General features: G+C 43.7%; 1 protein-coding gene across 6 annotated transcripts in view; it reads right to left on the bottom strand.

Moving 5' to 3' along the window:
* LOC110492815 (SAP30-binding protein) overlaps positions 1-23099 on the bottom strand; it is a 30471-nt gene that overhangs the window by 1194 nt on the left and 6178 nt on the right. The window contains exons 1-10 of one of the 6 annotated variants that reach the window (XM_036946094.1): positions 22167-22636; positions 19670-21641; positions 18304-18435; positions 17976-18094; positions 17809-17853; positions 5122-5210; positions 3091-3182; positions 2872-2984; positions 2736-2794; positions 2277-2364 (exon numbers count right to left, since the gene is read on the bottom strand). In XM_036946094.1, the coding sequence (XP_036801989.1) occupies positions 2277-2364; positions 2736-2794; positions 2872-2984; positions 3091-3182; positions 5122-5184 (415 nt within the window). In that variant the 5' untranslated portion in view covers positions 5185-5210; positions 17809-17853; positions 17976-18094; ... (1 more) ...; positions 19670-21641; positions 22167-22636. The other 5 variants (XM_036946093.1, XM_036946092.1, XM_036946096.1 and 2 more) reach the window with 5 other exon arrangements.

Raw genomic sequence — 23099 nt, 5'->3', positions numbered from 1 at the left:
ACGGGAGAGAGCGGGAACGGGAGAGAGCGGGAACGGGAGAGAGCGGGAACGGGAGAAAATGGGAGAGAGCAGGAGGGAGGGACAGAGCGAGAAAGAACGGGAGAGAGAGTGGGAGAGAGATAACGGGAGAGAGCGAGATCGGGACAGAGAGAGAGAGCGGGAGAGAGAGAGATAACGGGAGAGAGCGAGATCGGGACAGAGAGAGAGAGCGGGACAGAGAGAGAGCGGGACAGAGAGAGAGAGCGGGACAGAGAGAGAGAGAGCGGGACAGAGAGAGAGAGAGCGGGACAGAGAGAGAGAGCGGGACAGAGAGAGAGAGAGCGGGACAGAGAGAGAGAGAGCGGGACAGAGAGAGAGAGAGAGAGCGGGAGAGAGAGCGGGAGAGCGAGAAGAGAGCGAGAAAGGGAGAGACTGTGGTGTTGACAGTATCCTAAATGAAATGATAAATATATAGTCCAGAAATTCCAATTGGCAATACTTAAACTGATCCTTAAATCATCTTAGACTGATCCTTAAATCATCTTAAACTGATCCTTAAATCATCTTAAACTGATCCTTAAATCATCTTAAACTGATCCTTAGCACTTATTCCCCAATATTTGGAACCAAAGACTGATCACTCCTCTCTCCCTGATCACATCCTCGCTCTCTCGCGTTCTCAGAGCCTGGTTCCTCTCTAGGTTTCTTCCTAGGGAGTTTTTTCTAGCCACCGTGCTTCTACACCTGCATTGCTTGCTGTTTGGGGTTTTCGGCTGGGTTTCTGTACAGCACTTTGAGATATCAGCTGATGTAAGGGATTTATAAATACATTTGATTTGGCCTAAACATCAGCGCCACAGGTAACTTCCACAAAGCTGTGAACGATCTGAGAGATGAGGCAAGACGACGGGCCTTCAATGCCATCAAAAGGAACATAACATTCAACATACCAATGTCGGGCTAAAAATACTTGAACCGGTTATGGAACCCATTGCCGTTCATGGTTGTGAGGTCTGGGGTCCACTCACCAACCAAAAGAACTCACAAAATGGGGCAAACACCAAATTGAGACTCTGCATGCAGAATTATGCAAAAATATCCTCCATGTACAAAGTAAAACACCAAATAATGCATGCAGAGCAGAATTAGGCCGATAACCGCTAATTATCAAAATCCAGAAAAGAGCCGTTAAATTCTACAACCACCTAAAAAGAAGCGATTCCCAAACCTTCCATAACAAAGCCATCACCTACAGAGAGATGAACCCGGAGAAGAGTCCCCTAAGCAAGCTGGTCCTGGGGCTCTGTTCACAAACACAAACACACCCCAAAGAGCAACAATTAGACCCAACCAAATCATGAGAAAACAAAAAGATAATTACTTGACACATTGGAAAGAATTTACAAAAAAAACTGAGCAAACTAGAATGCTATTAGGCCCTAAACAGAGAGTACCCAGTGGCAGAATACCTGACCACTGTGACAGACCCAAAATTAAGGAAAGCTTTGACTATGTACAGACTCTGAGCATAGCCTTGCTATTGAGAAAGGCCACCTAAGGAAGACCTGGCTCTCAAGAGAAGACAGGCTATGTGCACACTGCCCACAAAATGAGGTGGAAACTGAGCTGCACTTCCTAACCTCCTGACAAATGTATGACCATATTAGAGAGACATATTTCCCTCAGATTCCAAAGACCCACAAAGAATTTGAAAACAAATACAATTTTGATAAAACTCCCATATCTATTGGGTGAAATTCCACAGTGTGACATCACAGCAGCAATATTTGTGACCTGTTGCCACAAGAAAAGGGCAACCAGTGAAGAACAAACACCATTGTAAATACAACCCATATTTATGTTAATTTATTTTCCCTTTTGACTAACTATTTGCACATCGTTATAACACTGTATATATACATAATATGACATTTGAAATGTCTTTATTCTTTTGGAACTTCTGTGAGTATAATGTTTACTGTTCATTTTTTACTTCACATTTGTTTATTATCTATTTCACTTGCTTTGGCAATGTTAACACATGTTTCCCATGTAAATAAAGCTCTTCGAATTGAAATGGAAAGAAATAGTGAAAGGTTGAGAAACGGGAACCAGATAAAACCTTATGTGTTTTTTTTCTCTCTCTTTTAGGAAGGTCACACTAAAAATCAGGAAAGATAATGTTTCTATGGTCGGGGAGGGGTTCTCTGTCTATAGTCTGGGGGCTGTAACACAACACAATGTGGAATAAGTCAAGGGGCCTGAATACTTTCTGAAGGCTCTGTAGTTGTGTGTACCTGTCACGGTACTAGCAGCCGTATTGGTTGTGGGAACTGCTGCGTTGGTGGGGTTGCTGCCCTTCTTAGTGGCCGTCACAAACTCAATCTAGGAGAAGAGAAGCCAAAACACCATCACACCCGTACTGCAGAGGGCTGGGCGGGGGGTGGTGCTGACGGGCTGTTGTGGTGACACTTAATCTCTTGGCAGGATACTTGAACATAAAGTACAGGCAGTCTGTGGCAACATGCCCCTGACGCACAGACTGATTACAGCCCCGTCTGTGATTAGTGAAACAGGAGCGCAGTAAACGTATAGTGTTGGAAAAGCTATGTTCTCTGTAAAGGTTTAACAGAGATTGAGCATGGGGTTAGAAGGAAGGTTAGTTTTGTTGAGGGGGGGGTTGAAAACGTGTGCATTGTCATTTATATTACCTCGGGTGGCCTCTTCAAGGCAACTAAAACGCCTGTGGTCCTCACCTTCGTCTTGTCCTTCTTGGCTTTCTCCAGTTTATCCATCTCCACTTTCTGAGCTTTGGCTGCAGGGAGAGAAGGAAAACTGTTCAGTTGATAGGACTGACTGGCAAGCACACACAGCCACCAACGACCTCCTTACCCAGTGCCTCATAGTAAGAGTCCTCTGGCCAGCCGTGAGGATCAAACATGTCTTTAGGGTAGTTGGTTCCCAGTTCATCTATGCCACAGAACTGGATGAGTTTCTCATAGATACTGGATAGACGCAAAGACAAGTCAACAAATGTATCTGGAAGAGCAACGTGTGTATCATCGATAGGATCGTAACTCTAGGAATATGTGTGTGTGTGTGTGTGTGTACCTGGGATTCCTGAACTCTTTCTTCCTCTGAATGTGGTTGTTTGTGTCTAAGTCTCCATGTAGATTCTTCTCATACAGCTTCTGGATCTTCACCTGTTGATAGAAAACCAACATATCTGATAATGTAACACAGGAGTTAAATTTCCACTAGGAAAGTTCCTAATACAGGTTCCTAATACCTCAGGGAAATATTTGGTAACCAGGGAGCCGGGCCAGTCAACTGTAGCCTGGGGGATCAACTATGATAAATGATCACTAAACGGACAAGGATTGGAATGTAATGACACTACTGTATCTACAGTACTCAGAACAGTCAGTTCAATTGGCCCAAGTACTAGGACAACGGAAGTGTTGAAAAGCTCTTCTTCGGAGAGACAAGGGTAGTGACGGCTGTTCAAAATGATGAGCTCCGCATGGGCCCCGTGTCAAACAGTCCCCTTCCTGTGTGTGTGTGCTGGTGTTAGATAGCCTGAGGTGAGGGATATCCAGATAGTGATTCATCATCACTGATTCACTAGATAGAGGGATGTTAGGGTGTGTTCACACCCTGAGGCAACACTATACGGTGCTGAACTGTTCACTCAGTCAGTCAGCCACACCCTCACCTGCCCCAACACCTACCCAACAAGAGTTACATTCACTTCACCAAGTTTGGCAGACTTCTCCCTTACGGATCGGGCTAAGATTTGGGGAGGATACGCTAGATCCTAGATCTGTGCATAATGGCAATGTCTACATAGGAATGCTAAGTTATTTCTGAGGAAAACGTTGGACCAGAGTCCGAGAGACGGTCGAGAGAGGGGGATTGTGGACTGTGACAGAGTGTTGACCACTGTGAGATGACCTGCTGGTGGTTCCCTACATGTTGATGTTATTCTCTCACTGGAGGACTCTTCTCTCCAGCAGAACATTGTGGAACATTTACCAACAACTACTTGTCTGGCAGCTGGCATTGAACGAAGCTCAGGCATTGGCAGGAGAGGAAATGTACTACCTGGAAACCAGTGTTTATCTCATACCTAGCCCAATTCCAGTACATCACACACCTATCTGTCCTCCCTCCAGTACACCATACACATATCTGTCCTCCCTCCAGTACACCATAGACCTAACTGTCCTCCCTCCAGTACACCATACACCTACCTACATGTCCTCCCTACAGTACACCATACACATATCTGTCCTCCCTCCAGTACACCATACACATATCTGTCCTCCCTACAGTACACCATCCACCTACCTGTCCTCCTTACAGTAGACCCTACACCTCTACCTGTCCTCCCTCCCTACAGTACACCATACACCTACCTGTCCTCCTTACAGTAGACCCTACACCTCTACCTGTCCTCCCTCCCTACAGTACACCATACACCTACCTGTCCTCCTCCAGCAGTCTACTACTTGTTGACAGAGAGCTTACTGGGTCACTGCTAAATTGGAGGTGCTGTAGGCCAGTGTGACAAATGTGCAAGTGATGGTTGTTTAAAACAGGTGACCAGACCCCTTTAGACAAATAGGAATTGCACAGGTATGCAAGAATGATAGCTAGTCATATAGCTCAGCAGTTTAGGTGACTGGTACAGGTAAGTAGGGCTGTGAGTACCTGTAGGTGACTGGTACAGGTAAGTAGGGCTGTGAGTACCTGTAGGTGACTGGTACAGGTAAGTAGGGCTGTGAGTACCTGTAAGTGACTGGTACAGGTAAGTAGGGCTGTGAGTACCTGTAGGTGACTGGTACAGGTAAGTAGAGCTGTGAGTACCTGTAGGTGACTGGTACGGTTAAGTAGGGGTGTGAGTACCTGTAGGTGACTGATACAGGTAAGTAGGGCAGTGAGTACCTGTAGGTGACTGATACAGGTAAGTAGGGCTGTGAGTACCTGTAGGTGACTGATACAGGTAAGTAGGGCTGTGAGTACCTGTAGGTGACTGATACAGGTAAGTAGGGCTGTGAGTACCTGTAGGTGACTGATACAGGTAAGTAGGGCTGTGAGTACCTGTAGGTGACTGATACAGGTAAGTAGGGCTGTGAGTACCTGTAGGTGACTGGAGCAGCGTCCTGGTGGTTCAGGGGGGATCCGGATCTTGTCAGGTGACATGTTCCTCACTTTCTCTGAGAACAGAGCTGGGGCGGAAACACAGAAAAATAACCAATCAGAAGAGCAGACTACAGACAGTCTAGTAGCTACATTCTTTAGAGTTGAACCCAGAAATCATGTCTGTAAAACGAGAGCGTTGAATCAACATGTTCAACGCAATTCTGAATTGAAGGTTGTTCTGCATGCGTGTGAGGTGTTCAGGACCATCTGGTCCTGGTATGAAACCTAGTTACCACACCCAGTCAGGGAGGGTATGTTGGGGCTTGTGTAGAGAAGAGAGGATGCCCTTTTTTCAAACTCTTCTTTCTTTCTTTCTCTCCTCTTTCTTTCTTTCTCTTTCTTTCTCTCCTCTTTCTTTCTTTCCTCTTTCTTTCTTTCTTTCTTTCTCTCTCTCTCTCTCTCTCTGACTCCAGGCCAAGCATCCTTCAGTCTAAAGTCTCATCAGTGGGAGGGCACTATACAGTCACTCAGCACTGTCAATCTATCACAGGCTTCAAATGGTTAAGAAAAAATGTGTGTTAGCTTTGCGTGTGAGAACAGATAAGTAAGGTACAAGACTGAGCGTGAATTTAGATGAAAACATTTCTATCAGTTAAACCTCTAGGACAACGACACCGCAGACGTTCTCCTTTAGCCTGTATCGTAGGTCACATACACTATGGTGTGTAGGCAACAAGCTCCTCTATGTACCCAACACATTCCAGGCTCACTCCCCCTCCCCTCAATCTCTTTACTCTCTTCTTTATTTTCAAACTTCTCTCTCGTCTTGTTTGATGCTAAGGTGGAAACAAAAGCAAACCCCGAACCCTCACACTACCCTGCTTGACCTACCCTCTCCCCCTCCTCTCTCCTCCCCACTGTATCCTGCCTTGTCTGTAGGTGAGAGGGGTATGACAAACCCCTATAGGGAGGGGTAGGGCGTTACCCTATCCTCTCCCCCTCCTCCCCACCACATCCTGCCTTGTCTGTAGGTGAGAGGGGTATGACAAACCCCTATAGGGAGGGGAAGGGCGTTACACTATCCTCTCCCCCTCCTCCCCACCACATCCTGCCTTGTCTGTAGGTGAGAGGGGTATGACAAACCCCTAAAGGGAGGGGAAGGGCGTTACCCTATCCTCTCCCCCTCCTCCCCACCACATCCTGCCTTGTCTGTAGGTGAGAGGGGTATGACAAACCCCTATAGGGAGGGGAAGGGCGTTACCCTCCCCTACTGGCTAACTGCACCAACAGGACTGTGCACACGACACTCAGACACACACACACACACACACACACACACACACGAGTAAACAGACAGAAGCCATTACAGAGTCATGATGTACTCAGTGACAACAACACACTAAACACAAATATGCACTTGGCTGCAAGCACACTAATGAGCAGTAGAAAATACCATACTGAGTCAGACGAGTCATACGCCCTAGCATGCTTTACATGAACACAGTGTGTGTGAGGTAACAGGACCATAGCAGACAGCGGTCTGAATCACACCTCTCTAAACCACAAGAGGTCCCATCCCAATATGATCAACTCTGACTAGGCCTACCTCAAGCTAGAGGTGTTCACAGATCCCATTTTTTGGGAAAATCAATACCCAGGTGCAGAATTGTTTTGGCGATTCGAATTTCAGGTGGAACAAATCCGACCCAAAATATGTCAGAGATGAAGGATGGATCTGAAAACGGGGAACATTTGTTAGCGCGCACTGCACCCGGCCCGCCACAGGAGTCGCTGGTGCGCGATGAGACAAGGATTTTCCTACTGGCCAAACCCTCCCTAACCCGGACGACGCTAGGCCAATTGTGCGTCGCCCCACGGACCTCCCGGTCGCGGCCTGTTACGACAGAGCCTGGAACCCAGAGTCTCTGGTGACACGGCTTGCCCTGCAGTACAGCGCCCTTAACCACTGCGCCACCCGGGAGGCCCGGATCCTGGACTTCCTGACGGGCCGCCCCCAGGTGGTGAGGGTAGGTAGCAACACATCTGCCACGCTGATCCTCAAAACTGGAGCCCCTCAGGGGTGTGTGCTCAGTCCCCACCTGTACTCCCTGTTCACCCACGACTGCGTGGCCAGGCACGACTCCAACACTATCATTAAGTTAGCTAACAACACAACAGTGTTGATCACCGACAACAATGAGACAGCCTATAGGGAAGAGGTCAGAAACCTGGCCGGGTGGTGCCAGAATAACAACCTCTCAATCAACATAACCAAAACTAAGAAGATGATTGTGGACTACAGGAAAAGGAGGACCGAGCACGCCCCCATTCTCATCGAAAGGGCTGTAGTGGAGCAGGTTGAAAGCTTCAAGTTCCTTGGTGTCAACATCACCAAAAAACTAGAATGGTCCAAACACACCAAGACAGTCGTGAAGAGGGCACGACAAAGCCTATTCCCCCTCAGGAAACTAAAAAGATGTACATGCTACTTCAATTAGCCCGACCAACCGGTGCCCCCCGCACATTGGCTAACCGGGCTATCTGCATTGTGTCCCGCCACCCACCAACCCCTCTTTTACGCTACTGCTACTCTCTGTTCATCATATATGCATAGTCACTTTAACCATACCTACATGTACATACTACCTCAATCAGCCTGACTAACCGGTGCCTGTATATAGCCTCACGACTGTATATAGCCTCTACTGTATACAGCCTCACTACTGTATATAGCCTCACTACTGTATATAGCCTCACTACTGTATACAGCCTCTCTACTGTATACAGCCTCTCTACTGTATATAGCCTCACTACTGTATACAGCCTCACTACTGTATACAGCCTCTACTGTATACAGCCTCTACTGTATACAGCCTCACTACTGTATACAGCCCCACTACTGTATATAGCCTCACTACTGTATATAGCCCCTCTACTGTATACAGTCTCACTACTGTATATAGCCTCTCTACTGTATATAGCCCCTCTACTGTATATAGCCTCACTACTGTATATAGCCTCACTACTGTATATAGCCTCACTACTGTATATAGCCTCACTACTGTATATATAGCCTCACTACTGTATATAGCCTCTACTGTATACAGCCTCACTACTGTATACAGCCTCTACTGTATATAGCCTCACTACTGTATATAGCCTCTCTACTGTATATAGCCTCTCTACTGTATATAGCCTCACTACTGTATATAGCCTCACTACTGTATATAGCCTCACTACTGTATATAGCCTCTACTGTATACAGCCTCACTACTGTATATAGCCTCACTACTGTATATAGCCTCACTACTGTATATAGCCTCACTACTGTATATAGCCTCTACTGTATATAGCCTCTCTACTGTATATAGCCTCACTACTGTATATAGCCTCTCTACTGTATATAGCCTCTCTACTGTATATAGCCTCTCCTGTATATAGCCTCTCTACTGTATATAGCCTCTGTACTGTATATAGCCTATAGCCTCACTACTGTATATAGCCTCTCTACTGTATATAGCCTCTCTACTGTATATAGCCTCACTACTGTATATAGCCTCTCTACTGTATATAGCCTCTCTACTGTATATAGCCTCTCTACTGTATATAGCCTCACTACTGTATATAGCCTCTCTACTGTATATAGCCTCTCTACTGTATATAGCCTCTCTACTGTATATAGCCTCTCTACTGTATATAGCCTCTCTACTGTATATAGCCTCTCTACTGTATATAGCCTCTCTACTGTATATAGCCTAGCTACTGTCCTTTTTCACTGTCTTTTTTACTGTTGTTTTTATTTCTTTACTTATCTATTGTTCACCTAATATATTTTTTTTACTTAGAAATTGCACTGTTGTAAGTAACGATTTCACTGTAAGGTCTACACTTGTTGTATTCGGCACAGGTGACAAACAAACTTTGATCTTAGTTATAGGTAGGTATTCAGACCTCTCCAAATGGTCAAACATAACTACCATACACATCCATCCTCTCTCCCATAAAGTAGAGTTTGGGCGTGACACGGGAGATTAGTGTTGTATTACATCATGTGTGTGAAATTTGGCACCTGGATGTGGGGTCGTACCTGTGTACACACAGTTTCCCTCTCTGACACATATACACACACTATAAGAGACAGTAACACACACACACAGTAAAGGGAGTGATAGGTAGCAGGGGTTGGAACCGGTTCAGGGAACAGAACAATAACACATTTTTCAAGGAACAGAATCAGAACCGGGAACGAAAGTGATCTATAATGTTCCCGGAAAAGTTATTTGAAAAGCATGGGGATCGGTTAACATTATTTTAAGTTCTGGGCTTATTTTTCCCCCAGTCCCACAAAAACAACGCAACAAAGAGCGTATGCAAAGCCCTCCCTCTGTCAATCAGAAACTTCTTCCAGAGTCTGCCTGCCAGCTGGAAATCTTTGCCAGTGTGTGTGTAGGCTACCTGCCCCTCTCTGGTCCAATGTTAAGCCAACTCTGAAGTTCAAAGACATTAAAAAGTTCCTTCATAGAAGCTGCTCCTCCGTAGATATAATTCTGTGGGCCTATTTCAGATAATGCATGTCATCACAAGATGCCAAGCCACCTCCTCTCTCCCAACCCGCAAAATGTCAGTTGTTTCATCTCACGCCCAACACTTGTCCTTCCATCACGCATGTAAACAACTCACTGATCTGTAGCTTGCCTGCTCCATGGCAAGCTGCTCCATCCACACTGCATGATTGGTGAAGTAATTTAATGTTGAGCTAAATAAAAAGTTGTGATTTCAGAAATTTAAAAAGGAACGATTGGAAAATTATTTGGGTTTCAACCACTGATTGGTACTACTGTTTAATGGCCTAATAAAGCAGTGTGTTCTTTCCTGCTCTGAACACACACACACACACAGTCAATGAACAATTATAACAAAATGATCAAAAAACATGTAAAATAGGGTCTAGGCTACATCATCTAAGGTATGTGTGTTGTGCCCGCCATCAGTTGAGACACTCTTGAATACTCTGGGTGGGTGTCATGTTTAGGGTGATAAATGTACAAACATGGAAAAACTTCTACTTTCAAAAAAGTACCACAAAAATGGTTGGAGGGCCACACATCAGAGAATGTTGACTTGAAAAGGAAATATCTGTTGTTTTAAAAATGATACTGTCAATCCTCCATAGGAAACCTATTGTAATCATAGACATATAGATAATAGAATAGACATGACCATTTAAGTTGACATTTGACGGTGGGTGGACTGGGTGCCATCTTTGTGGTAGTAAATATACCAGCTAAATCGTGTGACAGCAACTATGTGAGCTTACTACAGTATTATAGACACCTTATCCTGGGATTTCCTATGATCTTCTATTTAGAAAAACCCTTACCGTCTAACGACTCTTGTGTTACATGTGAGTGCACATGAGAGTCTCGGCTTCCAAATAGCTATCAATAGTTTGTAGCTCAAATCATTCGGACTCTACAGACGTTTTTGTAAAAGTAAAAATAAAAGACCCAGCCCTGGTACCCTTCGGGATCCGCCCTCGTCTCAAACACCACAGGAGCTTAACCTCTGTTAATCACACATACTAATAGTTGGTATCTACGGATGCAGAAGAAATAGGAAAATACAATGGTACAATCCAGAAGTCTGTAGCTCAAACACAGGGCGGCAGGGTAGCCTAGTGGTTAGAGCGCTGGACTAGTAACCCGAAAGGTTGCGACATCGAATCCCCGAGCAGACAAGGTAAAAATCTGTCGTTCTGCCCCTGAACAAGGCAGTTAACCCACTGTGCCTAGACCAGTTAACCCACTGTTCCTAGACCAGTTAACCCACTGTTCCTAGACCAGTTAACCCACTGTTCCTGGACCAGTTAACCCACTGTTCCTGGACCAGTTAACCCACTGTTCCTGGACCAGTTAACCCACTGTTCCTAGACCAGTTATAGATAACCCACTGTTAACAGTTAACCCACTGTTCCTAGACCAGTTAACCCACTGTTCCTAGACCAGTTAACCCACTGTTCCTAGACCAGTTAACCTACTGTTCCTAGACCAGTTAACCTACTGTTCCTAGACCAGTTAACCTACTGTTCCTAGACCAGTTAACCTACTGTTCCTAGACCAGTTAACCCACTGTTCCTAGACCAGTTAACCCACTGTTCCTAGACCAGTTAACCCACTGTTCCTAGACCAGTTAACCTACTGTTCCTAGACCAGTTAACCTACTGTTCCTAGACCAGTTAACCCACTGTTCCTAGACCAGTTAACCCACTGTTCCTAGACCAGTTAACCTACTGTTCCCCGGTAGGCCGTCATTGAAAATAAGAATTTGTTCTTAACTGACTTTAAATAAAGGTTAAAAAAAAAAATTAAAAAATTAAAAACACGCAATGTTTAAAATGAGTGGGACTGGTTGGGTTAAGAGCATGTTGTGTCTCAACCAATGGCGGGCACAACTCAAAAACGTCAGATGGAAAATAGGGTCTATCTAGGCTACAACATATGCCAATATGAAAAAAATCTGAGTTTTCAGGTTTTAGATAACTGACGTTAAAGGTAAAAAAAAATTAAAAGACACAAAAAAGATGATGGAAATGATAAAATAGCCAACCTTGTTGGTAAGCTTTTAAATGATATCAAACACAACTATTATATTCCAGAGATGAAGACATGGAAGTCTCATGGTATGGTGAGGGTATGCAAAATGGGTCACCTCTGAGCACCTTTATCTCCTCAATGTTATGGCATAAAAGTCCCCTTTCTGACCACGTATTCCATGGGCAGATATGTACGGGAAAGTTTGGTTTAAAATCAAAAGAGATGCTGTCAAAATGATTGAATTCAAATGGTTTTACCCTATGACATATTTACAAGCTGAATTACCCAGTCTGAAGACAAAGACCTACTGAACTCCCATCCACATCAGTTACTCATTAAGTCAAACCAAAAGCATGGTTTGGGCATCTAATGTTCAATTGCCACAATATACAGTGCCTTGCGAAAGTATTTGGCCCCCTTGAACTTTGCGACCTTTTGCCACATTTCAGGCTTCAAACATAAAGATATAAAACTGTATTTTTTTTGTGAAGAATCAACAACAAGTGGGACACAATCATGAAGTGGAATGACATTTATTGGATATTTCAAACTTTTTTAACAAATCAAAAACTGAAAAATTGGGCGTGCTAAATTATTCAGCCCCCTTAAGTTAATACTTTGTAGCGCCACCTTTTGCTGCAATTACAGCTGTAAGTCGCTTGGGGTATGTCTATCAGTTTTGCACATCGAAGAGACTGAATTTTTTTTCCCATTCTTCCTTGCAAAACAGCTCGAGCTCAGTGAGGTTGGATGGAGAGCATTTGTGAACAGCAGTTTTCAGTTATTTTCACAGATTCTCGATTGGATTCAGGTCTGGACTTTGACTTGGCCATTCTAACACCTGGATATGTTTATTTTTGAACCATTCCATTGTAGATTTTGCTTTATGTTTTGGATCATTGTCTTGTTGGAAGACAAATCTCCGTCCCAGTCTCAGGTCTTTTGCAGACTCCATCAGGTTTTCTTCCAGAATGGTCCTGTATTTGGCTCCATCCATCTTCCCATCAATTTTAACCATCTTCCCTGTCCCTGCTGAAGAAAAGCAGGCCCAAACCATGATGCTGCCACCACCATGTTTGACAGTGGGGATGGTGTGTTCAGCTGTGTTGCTTTTACGCCAAACATAACATTTTGCATTGTTGCCAAAAAGTTCAATTTTGGTTTCATCTGACCAGAGCACCTTCTTCCACATGGTTGGTGTGTCTCCCAGGTGGCTTGTGGCAAACTTTAAACTACACTTTTTATGGATATCTTTAAGAAATGGCTTTCTTCTTGCCACTCTTCCATAAAGGCCAGATTTGTGCAATATACGACTGATTGTTGTCCTATGGACAGTGTCTCCCACCTCAGCTGTAGATCTCTGCAGTTCATCCAGAGTGATCATGGGCCTCTTGGCTGCATCTCTGATCAGTCTTCTCCTTGTATGAGCTGAAAGTTTAGAGGGACGGCCAGGTCTTGGTAGATTTGCAGTGGTCTGATACTCCTTCCATTTCAATATTATCGCTTGCACAGTGCTCCTTGGGATGTTTAAAGCTTGGGAAATATTTTTGTATCCAAATCCGGCTTTAAACTTCTTCACAACAGTATCTCGTACCTTCCTGGTGTGTTCCTTGTTCTTCATGATGCTCTAAAAGAAGCAGCTCAGATTCAGATCCAGATCTAACATTGGATCATTCAGAGAACCTCACTGAACTTCTGGAGAGAGTTTGCTGCACTGAAAGTAAAGGGGCTGAATCATTTTGCACGCCCAATTTTTCAGTTTTTGATTTGTTAAAAAAGTTTGAAATATCCAATAAATGTCGTTCCACTTCATGATTGTGTCCCACTTGTTGTTGATTCTTCACAAAAAAAGACAGTTTTATATCTTTATGTTTGAAGCCTGAAATGTGGCAAAAGGTCGCAAAGTTCAAGGGGGCCGAATACTTTCGCAAGGCACTGTACATCTTGTTAAAATGCCCATACCAGTTATACATCTTGTTAAAATGCCCATACCAGTTATACATCTTGTTAAAATGTCCATACCAGTAGAAATCCACTTTTTTGAGCTGAAAGACAATATCCAGAGCACAATGATGACGTCAATAAGTTTTAGTCAAAGTATGATAGTGCCAAATCTAAATGTCTGATTTTGGATGTTTTCGTGAGTCTTACGCGCAAATTATTTTCATGCCTACGTTTAGTTTAAGGGCTGGGATTAATTGCAACCTACCAGCACGGCAATCACAAACACTGGCTGTAAAGTCATACATAGCTGTGCAATTTAGACAATGCATTGATGCAGTGCCTTCTGTATCATTTTGTTACGTTACAGTCTTCGAGGTGGAACCTAAATGACAATTTCTGCTCTAGGACAGGAAGTACTCTAAATAGGTGCAACAACTTCCTCTGAGGTGGGCCTTAAAAGGGATACTTCAGGGTTTTGGCAATGATACCTTTTTCTACTTCCCCAGAGTTTTCTAGTGAAAACAGGGGCTTGGCAGGAGGTGGGGCAATCTGAGCTGCTTCTAAAAGCATCATCTGAGCTGCTTCTAAAATATGTCCCGTCTTTGCCAGAACTTGGGGCATAACACAGGTTCGGCAGAAAGGAACAGTGCTCTTATTCACTGGAACACATACACTTTCTGCCACCCAGTCACCTAGCAATTGCATGGACACATCCAAGAATTGTCATGAAGAGGGCCCGAGGAACAAACTAAATAGGACAGGAGGACCCAGGAAGGGGTGTGGTTACCAGAGGTTCTCCCCCCCCCCTACCACCATCTCACTGTAATGAATGGGACTTTCAGCCAGAGAGGAAACGACAGCAACAGAACGAACAGCGCGGCCAAACTGACATTATTCTGGGTTACTGCATATTCACTATGGGCAAAAACACAGGTCACGGGGGTAGAGAGGGGGCAAGAAACAATCAAACAACCCCCACTCTTTCTCCAAGGTCCCTGACACGATCAAGAGACAAATGTGACACATTTGGTGACAACCCCTCCTCCGCCCATCGCTTTCCACCTCAATACTTTCTCATTGACCAAGGAGAGAAGGAGTGTTGGTTCTATCATGGTTCCATCATGGTTCTATCATGGTTATTCTAGTCTGTGGCAGTAGTCCACTCCTGGTCCCTCTAAAGAGAGGATGTGTTGGTTCTATCATGGTTCTATCGAGGTTCTTCTAGTCTGTGGTAGTAGTCCACTCCTGGTCCCTCTAAAGAGAGGATGTGTTGGTTCTATCATGGTTCTATCATGATTCTATCATGGTTCTTCTAGTGTGTGGCAGTAGTCCACTCCTAGTCGCTCTAAAGAGAGGATGTGTTGGTTCCATCATGGTTCTATCATGGTTCTTCTAGTGTGTGGCAGTAGTCCACTCCTGGTCCCTCTAAAGAGAGGATGTGTTGTTCTATCGAGGTTCTTCTAGTGTGTGGCAGTAGTCCACTCCTGGTCCCTCTAAAGAGAGCAAGCCAGAATAAAGGTACCCCACCATATACATCCTGCTCTATAAATGGCCATCCTACCGATCCTCGACTTCGGCGATGTCATTTACAAAATAGCCTCCAATACCCTACTCAATAAATTGGAAGCTGTCTATCACAGTGCCATCCGTTTAGTCACCAAAGCCCCATATACTACCCACCACTGCGACCTGTAAGCTCTCATTGGCTGGCCCTCGCTTCATACTCGTCGCCAAACCCACTGGCTCCATGTCATCTACAAGACCCTGCTAGGTAAAGTCCCCCCTTATCTCAGCTCGCTGGTCATCATAGCAGCACGCACCTATAGCACGCACTACAGCAGGTATATCTCTCTGGTCACCCCCAAAACCAATTCTTCCTTTGGCCGCCTCTCCTTCCAGTTCTCTGCTGCCAATGACTGGAACGAACTACAAAAATCTGTGAAACTGGAAACACTTATCTCCCTCACTAGCTTTAAGCACCTGCTGTCAGAGCAGCTCACAGATTACTGCACCTGTACATAGCCCATCTATAATTTAGCCCAAACAACTACCTCTCCCCCTACAGTATTTATTTATTTATTTAGCTCCTTTGCACCCCATTATTTCTATCTCTACTTTGCACATTCTTCCACTGCAAATCTACCATTCCAGTGTTTTACTTGCTATATTTTATTTACTTTGCCACCATGGCCTTTTTTTTGCCTTTACCTCCCTTATCTCACCTCATTTGCTCACATTGTATATAGACTTATTTTTCTACTGTATGTTTGTTTTACTCCATGTGTAACTCTGTGTTGTTGTATGTTTCGAACTGCTTTGCTTTATCTTGGCCAGGTCACAATTGTAAATGAGAACTTGTTCTCAACTTGCCTATCTGGTTAAATAAGAAATTAATTAATTAATCACCTTCATAAATCCATTCTATTATTACTGTTATTTGACACACAAATACATCTAACACAGATATGCCATTTTCTCAGTTCAATCTAATCAAAGCCATTGCATTTGCAGTGTGGATAGGAGAAAGTAGTGGCTAGATAAATCAACGCTTGTGCAACAAACAAACTATTACCAGTAAGTTTTGGCTGAGAGTTGAAGACGTGTTTGAACAAACTGCTAAGCGTTTAACTCCCTTAAGATTACCAGTAAGCAATGTGCAACAGTCACACAAGAGCCTACTGCTAGATACATCTCCCTTACAGAAACTAGCTTCATCTAAACCCAGCACTAGATGACTTGTAAGATACAATAGGAAGGATGTAGCAGTTGAATATGACTTAGTGCACAGTTACAGAGTTCGGCCTTTAGGACAAAGTGGGGACCAATGGTGTGGCTGACAAGACATTACTCATAATAGTGGGTCTCAGCACTGAGGCAACAGTAGCTGCATACAGGACCAAATCAGAAGACACGGAGTAGACAAGGTGTTGGTAGTGAAAACACATTACGGATTTAGTCTTTGTCAGGTTCTGGATCGGTTTACCACAACTCAAGCACTCCCTCTGACATAAAGACAACATACCTCACCAGTCCCCCCCCCCCCCCCCCTTCCAATGTTATGAAATGCTACAATGCATCCAGGGCCTGATCATAGGCCCCTCGTAGCATAGCCAAATGTCAGACACACACATAATGCTATGTTATTAAAGTGGCCCTGTAATGATTCTGTTTGAGTAGCACCTAGCCCTCCATCTAACTGGCGTAATAAACAAATCCTCATGAATAGCCATCATTTTAAGTTTGATATATCAGGTTTTCTATCGGTTGTTTTTCTCCAGGATGCCCACAAGCCTCACAAGACTAGTCTGAAGGTGCCCGGTATCAGTTTTAAACTGAGTGGAAGTACAGTATATATGGAGATAGTTTAGAGATAAACATAAAGGGTTAAATTCATGTAAAAAAAATTATATACAAATAGTTTCCTGACCCTTCTTATATCTCTCAGATATAGAACAGACACTTCACGACAAACTTCCTTTAGATGTTTTTGTTCGATGGAGTAAAACTGTTATTCAATGCATTTGTATGGGATAATAGCAGTAAGGCCAAATGCAATGTTTCATCAAATCATTTTTTGATAAATTATTATTTAAAAAAATGTTTTTAAGTACTTCAAATTCAAAATCAAATAGCTAAATTATCCTTGGTTTGAGCTTCTTAGAATAATTTCATATGTTAGATTAGGGCTAAAACCAGTAGATATTGATAGCAGTAGCTTGACAGCAAGGCTTGTGACTTCAAGTATCGGCCAATAAAGACAAATCATACAATAGAGCAACAGCTCCCCCTAGTGGCACATACAGGGAATTTTAACAATCTTCACCTCTTTGCACCCCACAGATAATCTTGATTATTATTAACCTTCATTTAACTTGGCAAGTCAGTTAAGAACAAATTATTATTTACAATGACGGCCTACCTCGGCCTCCCCTAACCCGCCACCCTATGGGACTCCCGATCACGGCCGGTCGTGATACAGCCTGGGATCGAACCAGGGTCTGCAGTGACGCCTCTTGCATCACAATCTAATAATTTGGGGGGATCAAAATAGTGACTTAGACCGCTGCGCCACTCGGGAGCCCCATGACCCCCTAACAAACATTAAATAAGTCCAAACCATTCCACAATCAGGGGGAGGTTCAAATACCTTATAATCATCTGTGTCTCCCCCCTCGTCTGACTCGTCCATTTCCTACAAAGACAAGAATGCAAAGCGTTAACATCCCTGAGTGACCCAACACACACTGAGAAATACCTCTAGCAGGGTGCTGCGTGAAAAAGACTAACTAAGTTGAAAAGAGAAAGAGAACCGACAGAGTTACGGGAGCTCTCCCCGCTGTCCTCGTCTCCAGATGCCTTGTCGTCGCCATCCTCAATCCGGTTAATGTCGTCCTCTCCATAGGCAGCTGACACCAGACCGACTCCATGGCTCTCTGCAGAATAACAAAGAGCTTGGTTATCAGGTTGGAAACATGACAGCATTCAGGGTTCCTGACCCAATAGCTAGCTTGCTGAGATTAGGTCGGCCTCTACTTCATCGACATTTTGTATAGGCAGTAAATTGAATAAACTGTCATTTGAATCTACTGGTTGTCAAATTGGTTGGTTCTTAAGTCATTGGAAATTTTAGACAAAAACATACCCTAGCTGGATGAGCCGCAATTCAAACTGAGCTGATTGAATTCCAGATGTCGAGCCAAATCAGGGATGCGCTCAGGAGTGCCGACCGAGTCCCTGCGTGCGTTTTTGGTGGCATGCTCAGAGGAAAACAGTACTATAAAGAAACGTGCATTTTTATGTGCTAACAATGTTTGGATCAACTTACACCTGCAAGTCCTCCTTTTCTTCTATGAACGCATGAAACCGGCTTTCACAAGTCAGACTTCCTGCGCATTAAAAATCACATCAATCTCACCCGACATCCACACGATCGTGTGCAGCTTTACGTTTCAGCAACACAAAATGGTCTGCTGCCTGCTTTATTAGTTGACTGTCTCCCGTATTCTCTCTCCTCATGAATTAAGTTCAAATGTAACTTTTGCATTATTTAGGTAGAGTAACTTGCTTCTTGGGACATTGCATTTGGGACTTTTTGCATGTCGTAATAAAATAAAATATGAAAACAATCTAATAATTTGGGGGCACCAAATATATTTGGCCAGCCGGCCGCCAGTTGAGGAACCCTGATCTATACAATAGACCATAATTGGCCCAATAGACCTGCCATATTCCCATATTCAAGGAGCTTTCCGTTTTGATTGGGTTATTTTGCCTAAAAAACCTTTAGGCCTACCTATAGAAAAATATAAACAACTCTGCATCTCTGCCTTGCCTGACAAGTAGCCAAAAGGGTGTGAAGCCTCCCCAGTGACTTTGCAGGTGAAGAGAAGGTATTCTCCGCTGCTTGCCTGATGCTCTCCAGGCACCATCGCATGAGCCTGAGGCCAGAGACTGACCAAACCCGTGTTTGTAAACATTTATTCGAAAAGGTACTAACTAATAAGTCATCTTTCGTTTAATTTGTATTTAATTCTAAGTCACAGCCTATATGGGCAATGTATAGACTATAATGATTTAACACAACGAAATGTTGTTTAAATGCTGAGCGCTTTATGTCCCAACCAATCGATTGCGTATCACTCGCAAATGCTTAACAATGTCTTCGTAGGCTATAACCTTGAAATAATATACACTAAATAATTCATTTTCGTTCCTTCTTAGGCTTCCTGTCTGGCTCCTAACCTATTTAGAGTGTTTATATGCCGTGTAATTATGACATGTAGCCTATTTGAAATTATGTGCGCTTCTTACATTCACATGTTCATGTTTATTCCAATACTTTTCATTCAAATCCATATGGTTTGGTTTCAAAACTTTAAAAAAACAAATGGTAGGTCCAGGTGGTCACACATATAGATGGGTGCGCAAGCACTGCTCCATGGGCGATGTGCGGGATTTCTAACCGCTCAACTCCGCTCTGATATCCGTAGCTAAAGTACATTATCTACCTGTTTATTCGGTTTCTGGGTTGGAATCAGGCTCAGAGTCGTCGCCATACTCCGCCAAAGAAGACAGAAGTACACTATTTTTGCTGCTCGCCATTTCTCCACTGGTCGCATAACAATGACGTCACGTCTTCTTCTTTAGGATTTGGTTGGCAGATCGCATCCAACGTTTAGGTACATACACCGTCACCTACTGTACTGGAGTGTGAGGCCATTCACAGCCTACCTACGAAAGGAAAAGGAAAATGACCCTGCCAGCTATTAGCCCTCACAAAATAATAACAAAAACCACACCACCACATTCCAATATTTAACCCTGTCTAATCTTACTACAGATCAACAGTCTGGAAGGACATAACACTACCACTCAACACCCTATGCAACTGTTCTGCGGTACATCCTTGCAATTTTTGTAATGACTTGGTGCTGCCTATCTTGGTCAGGATGCTCTTGAAAAAGAGATTTTAAATCTCAATGAGCCTTTCCTGGTTAAATAAAATAGAAAATAAATAAATCCCAAGTACTTCTCTGCAGCTGCCACCACAACATCTATCCTCTGTGATTTTACGTTCCATTCCAGCGGTATAATTGACCACCATGGCCATAAACGCCAACAAACCAACCTTACTGAAGCACATGTTATTCCTATCCCTCTACTCCCAGGGATCTTCTTAGGATCCCTCACCCTGGACCCATCTTCCTCAACTACTCTCTTCACTGCCTCAGCACAAGACACCTTCTGCACTACTCTGATCCTGGCAACTTCAACCTGCCTTTCTCTCACCGGACACATCTGATCTCCAACACCATTGATACCCCTACAGTTTACACACACAACTTTTTCCAACGATACAACACATTCCTTTGTCTCATATCCTCCTGCACACTTATCACATCTAGGAATCTCCCTCCTACACTGCTGCCACAAGACCATAAGCTTGACACCTAAAACACCGTAATGGGTTTGGGACAAAAGCTCGAACAGACACATCCTAACTTGACTTTATCTGGTAAAAACTCTGCATCAATAGTACCATGTCTTCTCTGTTTCACCACGCTCTACACTGGGTCTGCGTCACATCAAATGACAGGCGTCACAGACACCGGGAATCTTCAACTTCAGTTGACCCTCATCAACACTTAACGCCACACCAGTTATCACTCCTTTCAAAGACGCCCTGCTCCAGAGAGGAAAGCATGTCACAGTCCCCAGACTCTGTGTTCTTTACCGCACCTGACACCGCAGTTAATTCATGTTCAATTTCCTTCTGCAGAACTCTATATTTACTCTTAATATGTTCCACTTTCCTCCTTTTTTCCCCTCCTGCCCGCTCCTTCTTTCCATCCTCAATGACTCCATCTCCAAGTCCATTCTGACACACCCGCCATCTTGTGACTCGTTCTGGCTCTGCTATACACGACGACGTCCCTTTCAGCATCGCTAATGATATGCGCATGCATATAGTTTTTTATTGAAAAGATTTGTTTAAAGTTTCAACATTTAATTATAATCAAACAGCACATTTTCATAATCAAATACGCAAATCAATTTATGAACGTTATTATCTTGACTTGGATCAAATTATTTGCCAATTCATACATTCCTCAGTGTGTTTGTTTAAATGATGGTTCCATTAATAATGCTTGGGGCTGGAAGGTTTTTTTGCACAGTCTTTTCTTTTGGAAAAGTCCTCGTAGACGTAGGGGGTAGAGAAAATCTCAATGGCCGTAAAACAGTCATGGAGAGTGGGACCCACTTCTCTAAAGCACCCCCTTCTTCATCCTCCTCTTCCCCCCTCCAGGTGAGCAGCAACAGCCATATATTAGAGCGAAGACCACCAGGGCCAGGATCATCAGCAGGAACAGCCCTATGACCACAATGCCCCCCAACGCCCAGGGCTCCATCTGCAGGCGCTGCACAGCCCACTGGACCCAGTCCTCTGGTGACCCTGCCGGGTCAGGGGGGTCTGGAACACTACAGTGGGAGTGAAAAGTCAGAGGTAGGGGTCAGAGGAAAGGGGTCAGAGGACGGGGTCAGTAATGGGGGTCAGATGGGGGTCAGGAAGTAAAGTGGGGTACAAAGTTGTTTTGTTGTATTTTTAGTTGAAATGATCCAGGGAAAGCCCATTTAGAAGTGACCAGCTCTTTCATAGAACAACAAATGACAGTTTTAAAGATACACAACTTTTCCTTTTTCCTTTAATTCCACCAATGTTTGTTTCACATTGTAACCTGCTGGCAGCTTTCATTCATGTTACAGATCTGTTCATTATTTTTATTTCTTACTGTCTTACTAGCTCTGACTTTGCTGTCCATTACTTTATTGAGGAAAAATGTAGCGACTACGACTGTGATAAGCAGTTGTCCCACCCAGCCACAGTATCTTCAGATGAATGCACTGACTTGTAAGTTGCTCTGGATAAGAGTGTCTGCTAAATTACTAAAATGTTAAATATAAATGTAAATCTGTTAATCAACAAGTTTCCAATCAATGACTCACCTTTCCAGAGCCATCTCTCAATGTTCTCAGCGATGGCGACAGTAAATACGGTCTGTGAGACCTGGGTTCTGGATGTATAGGCCTCTGTTAGTATCTCAATAGCTGGTCCAACCCTGCATCTGTATTCCAAATAAACACTCCACTTCAGCCTCTAGAAGACCTTCTTTAGCGTGAGAGTCTTTGGTATCCTGTGAGGTACGCTCATTTACTCCCTCTCAACTCCAACTGGATTTTTCTCTCTCGATTCCACTTGATTCCAAAAGCCTAATCAGTGATCGTGACTAGTTCTCTTGTTGTGAGGGCTTTCAATACGTGACGCAGTAGGAGAGAGAGAGAGAGAGAGAGAGAAGTCCAGCTGGGTTAATGTTTACCGACAATATTGACTCTATCGGAGGTGAGGCCCGAGACTGTGCTACAAGGTCTGATAAGGTAAGCTCTTACTGCACAATACACTACACCGCTGAGTGGCACGGTTACTGGCACCTGAAGTGAAAGTATCAGGGATAGGGTGGGTCAGTATAAAGATGGAGTCTTTATCGTTTAATAGATGGAAAGTTAGATATGACATAAGCCCAGCCAGTGTTACATTCCAAAGGTTTTAGCTGTTGACACAATGCATTAATAACAAGAATAATCACAATGTAAAAAAAATGTAATTCTTTAATGTACTATATTTTATTTGCACTTAAACATTAAGTAAAGCTTAACTTGTTGCTCCTCAAATGACAACTACAGATGAATATAATCCCAAAACAGGTTGTTTCACTCCAAATGATTGATGTACAATGAATTGGTGATGGTACAGTAACAGTATAACTAATGATAATCACGATTTGCCATCTGTAAGGCAACAGATATGTCACGCCCTGAACGTAGAGAGCCTTTAATTCTCTAGTTTGGTTAGGTCGGGGTGTGACTAGTGTGCACCAGCAG

Source organism: Oncorhynchus mykiss, chromosome 16, assembly GCF_013265735.2.
Source record: "Oncorhynchus mykiss isolate Arlee chromosome 16, USDA_OmykA_1.1, whole genome shotgun sequence".
NCBI classification, from domain to species: domain Eukaryota; kingdom Metazoa; phylum Chordata; class Actinopteri; order Salmoniformes; family Salmonidae; genus Oncorhynchus; species Oncorhynchus mykiss.
This window is presented reverse-complemented; position numbering and strand designations above follow the sequence as displayed.